The sequence below is a fragment of the Limulus polyphemus genome, unplaced genomic scaffold (genome assembly GCF_000517525.1).
Source record: "Limulus polyphemus unplaced genomic scaffold, Limulus_polyphemus-2.1.2 Scaffold2043, whole genome shotgun sequence".
Taxonomy (NCBI): Eukaryota; Metazoa; Arthropoda; class Merostomata; order Xiphosura; family Limulidae; genus Limulus; species Limulus polyphemus.
The window spans coordinates 36,404-41,213 of NW_013667653.1; the positions used below are offsets into that span (position 1 = coordinate 36,404).

General features: G+C 30.7%; 1 protein-coding gene across 1 annotated transcript in view; it reads left to right on the top strand.

Annotated features, from left to right (window-relative positions):
- Nucleotides 1-4,810, top strand: part of LOC111087350 (rho guanine nucleotide exchange factor 12-like) — a 34,985-nt gene that overhangs the window by 28,171 nt on the left and 2,004 nt on the right. The window contains exons 6-7 of the mRNA XM_022393689.1: nucleotides 3,458-3,621; nucleotides 4,361-4,441. Coding sequence (XP_022249397.1) covers nucleotides 3,458-3,621; nucleotides 4,361-4,441 — 245 coding nt within the window. The remainder of the gene's footprint in view (nucleotides 1-3,457; nucleotides 3,622-4,360; nucleotides 4,442-4,810) is intronic.

The window sequence follows — 4,810 nt, forward strand, 5'->3', positions numbered from 1 at the left end:
GTACATGAGGGTATGATTATATCTTTATCGATGTAATTTGTAAATATGGTAATAAAATAATGGAGTTCTTAAAAAAAACATGTTTTTTTCAATAAAGGGTAGCACTTTTAATATATAAAAACATAATAGTTTATATCAGCAAAATTGACTCACTTTTCCCATGCAGTACTAACCAAAAATATCCTTTCTTAGAAAATGTTCACTTTTTCTAATTTTTTTTCAATGAGGTTTGAATACGGCAGTTAATTACTAGTGCAAACAGCTGCCTGTAGGGTGTCATTTCTGCTAATACTATTAAAATATGGATTATTAGCTAGTTTTTGTGCTATATTTATTGATATATCATGAAAAGAAAGTTGTTTAATTATATTTTTTAATGTAACTCACTAAAGCCTCATGACATGCATAGAAAAAGATGCTTGTGGAGAAAGGGTTACACAATGGATTACCCATATTATGCAACAGAGAGAACACTTTCTGTTGATAATTTTGTCTGCATTTATTATCCGAGTAGTTTATATGGTCCAAAATCCCAGAACCTTTGTACATTTTCAGTCCGGCCAGATAATTTATATATATGTGTGTGTGTGTCTTTCTGTAGCAGCCATTATGACAAAAAAGAAATGTGACCTTTCTTGGAAAGCCATAAACACTCAATCTTGTGGAATTAATACAACTTCCATTAGTTTTCTGAGTGTGTGAAATGTAGGAAAAGAACCGTGAATTATCACCCTGTCTCAGTTAGAACATGTTTACAAAGAGTTACAGTAAATCTGGTGGCCATTTTGTTTTCTATCATTTTGAGGACTTAAAATTATAAACTGAGTTGGGTATACAGCAGATTTTGATCCAGCAAGTCATATAGAAACTTTTGTATACCAAATTTTAATAAGTTATAAACTGAGTTGGGTATACAGCAGATTTTGATTCAGCAAGTCATATAGAAACTTTTGTATACCAAATTTTAATAAGTTATAAACTGAGTTGGGTATACAGCAGATTTTGATTCCAGGTCATATAGAAACTTTTGTTTACCAAATTTTAATAAGTTATAATGTGAGTTGGGTATTCAGCAGATTTTGATTCCAGGTCATATAGAAACTTTTGTTTACCAAATTTTAATAAGTTATAAACTGAGTTGGGTATACAGCAGATTTTGATTCAGCAAGTCATATAGAAACTTTTGTTTACCAAATTTTAATAAGTTATAATGAGAGTTGGGTATACAGCAGATTTTGATTTCAGGTCATATAGAAACTTTTGTTTACCAAATTTTAATAAGTTGTAAACAGTTGGGTATACAGCAGATTTTGATTCCAGGTCATATAGAAACTTTTGTATACCAAATTTTAACAAGTTATAATGAGAGCTCATTCTCAGATTTGGAACCAGATTAATTACATTTCTGCCACTGTAGGACGTGTTTAATAAAAACATTAAAACCTCAAGCAAATATGTTACAACAATGCTTTATTCAGTAACTGCTTAACACTTCTTGAATATATATAACTTTCAAGAAGTGTTAAGCAGTTATTGAATAAAGCAGTGTTGTAACATAAGGGTATGAAACTGTAGCTACATAAACAGTTAGGGTAACTAACTTATGAAGTGTAATGAAGTATAGAAACTCTTAGATACATCGTATAGCAGTAGCAGGTGGGAGATTGAAACAGTATAAAGGGTATAAAACTAGTTAATAAGTATTATGTGCATCATCAAAACTGTACAATAAGTATATAGCTAGGTAAACATGTAATATTGATGTGAAAGTAAAAAAAAAAAGTTTTAAACAGTTAATGTCAAAGAACATTACACTATATTAATTTAACCCTGCATATTGTTCTTTATTTATTTACATACAGAAAAGAAACATAAGAGCTTTATGATATACAGGAAACATAATGTTATTCATTTATTTTTACCATGTACTAAGTTCATTACTGTAAATTGTATGTGTTGTAGTCTCCATCTTGTAAGTTTCCCATTGGTATCTCCCCACCCCACATATATGGGCTAGTTATAAAGTTCTTGTGGAATAACCTGCTTTAAGACAAAATACACAGTGTCCGTAGTTGTACAGTATTTACCAACTCGATTATCGCAGTCGTCAAGATGATGTTGAAATGAGTATGATATGTTAAATAGATCTGGACATTTAGTGGTATTTTCTAATTGATTAATCAATGGCCCAAATAATTCATTACATTCAATTAATTGATTAGTACAGTGTCCTCAAGCCATGATACTTGTGTAAAAGAAAGAAAGAAAAAGTGGAAGCAGATGTGACCAGATAGTTGCTTCCCTTCTAATCAGGAGTTGAAGAAAAAAAAAGTTAGCAACAAGTGCTCTCAGCCAGTTGCCTTGTAAATATAGGATCTCTGTTAAGTGTTAAAGCATCTTCAAACACTAAGAACTTTGTCCACTTTGTAGAGATCATATAAGCAACAATAATAACCCTACTTGATACATTGAAAACTTTCAGTGGGTTAAACTTGGTCACTAATGTTCAAATCTTAGAAACTTAGAGCTTGAAAATGATACAGTTCTCAAATAATGTACTCGACTGAGAATCTTCACAATGCAGAACTTGCAACATTTTGTATCAACACAACTTATTTCCAACACGAAGAAAAACACTATCAACAAAAGGAAGGTGTAGCCATGGAAAATCTTGGAAGATGATACCCTGAAGGCATTTGCTTTAACTTTGATAAGTTGCCTACATTTCTCTGATTTGGGCTCCAACTACAGTGGAAAGGTAGGTGTCGTTAGACTGACTAGTCTTGAGAGAGAATAAGAACTGTTATACAGAAGATACGAAGAAGGAAGAAAACGCATCACTGCTGTACTCCTTCACAATGAATATCCCAAACAGCTGATAAAGAGAAACGTCAAGAGTAAACAGGAAGACGCACACAACTATATTCCCAATGTCGGTGTCTGAAAGCATTCAGAGAATATGCAAACATCACAAAGTCAGAACAGTATGCAGAATACACAATAGGGCTACAGTTGGCAACCACCAAACCACATAAGAAATAAATAAAGGAAACTCTTTCATCCATCTAATTGATAACACACTCAACATAGAAGTCAGCAAAACCTGGATGCCTTCTTGAAACCACTCGTATCATTGATTCAAATTCCAGTTGGCGCAAGCCTGGACAAGTGGATATCAAACCTACACTTCTAACAAGAAGATCTGGAATTGAATCTTTATTCCTTTCACGACGTATTGTAGTTTTCCCAGGATTCCCTTGAAAATAGCAGTTGAAATATAGAGTATAAAGTAATTATAACTAATCAGTGTTAACCACGATAATGAAATACATATCTGTTTACCATATTATCTAAAAATTGATAATCTTTCAAAATGTTGAGGAAGTGGCATTATTTACTGTTTTCAAGTTAATAATAGTAGTTATGAAACTTAATATTTTTGTATTTTTTTGTTAAGCTGGATCCTATGTATCCCTTACATTACTTGGGAAACCTTATGGCCCCAACAATAGGCTTTCTGGTGGTATTCAATCCAACAGTCTGGTGGCAAATCATGGCTATGGAGCACCAAATAAAGTATCGCCACCATTTGAGAGAATTACTGGACCACAGCCAGTTGATGTAAAACATTTTTACAGTTTTTTCTTGTTTAAGTTGTTTTGTGGACTGCTTACAAAGCATCATCTAGCTAATTTAACATGCACAATGGTTAGATGCAAGTTGATCACGATGCATAACTTAATAATCGTAAAGATAGGAGACATTAAGTCTTTAAAAAAAACATAGAGGAGATTAAGTAACTGTTATTAGTGACTTCAGTCATTATCTTATTGATGTTTCTCATTTGAAATGTATGCTGAAATTGTTTGGAAATTTTCATAACATATTAAATTTTAACCTAACAATCAAAATATTGATATTGTTTAAAAATAATTAAGTTTGTTAAAAATTATACAACGTCTAAATAACTGTGATATAATGAGAATTTTGTTTAGGCGTGAAGAAACATTCTAATGAGAAGCCCTCAAGTAGAAAATTATTTTGTCATAAATATTAATATACACAGAATTCTTGAAATTTCAGTATCTAAAGGAACCTCATAATTGGAACATTATTATCTATTATTAATTGAGAAATTTAATTATAAGTGATTATTTAAAGGTTTAAAGTGAATAAATCATAATTTCTAATACTTGCATAATTTATAATTTCCCACATTGTAATCTCTTGTTTTTTAAACGCTTATTGTTGTTAATTATAATGCTTTCCTTCCCATTGATGTGAAATTTGTTTAACTGATTTCTTATTTACTCTCATTATATTTAAACAAAAGGTTATGAAAATATAATTTCTGTTTTAGGCTGAAAAGCAACATCAGTTGAACAAAGAAAAAATTCATACGATTAAGAAAATGTTAGACAAGGAAGGGCGATACTTAGAGGTATGGTCTACTTTTTATCTTACTTGATAAAGCATACAAAATAATAATTGATTTGTAATGATTAAGTGCAGTATTTATATGTCAAATAAACGTAGGTAAAGTTTTGAGAGCAATCTTTCAAACTTTGAAAATATTAGTTTTGAGCCTAATCATTAAGCAGGCTAAAGTGTAATTTAATATTACGTAATCTTTCAATTATGAGATTTAAGCAATTTAGTCTAAACATTTATGTTTTCGTGTTATGATTTGTGTTCATTCTAGAATGAAAGAGGCATAATTTATATTTATTTCATAATTTTTTATGGTGGTTGCGAGATCGGTCAAATTTTTCAAACCCATACAGAGATTAATTACTGAAAGTAACAGATA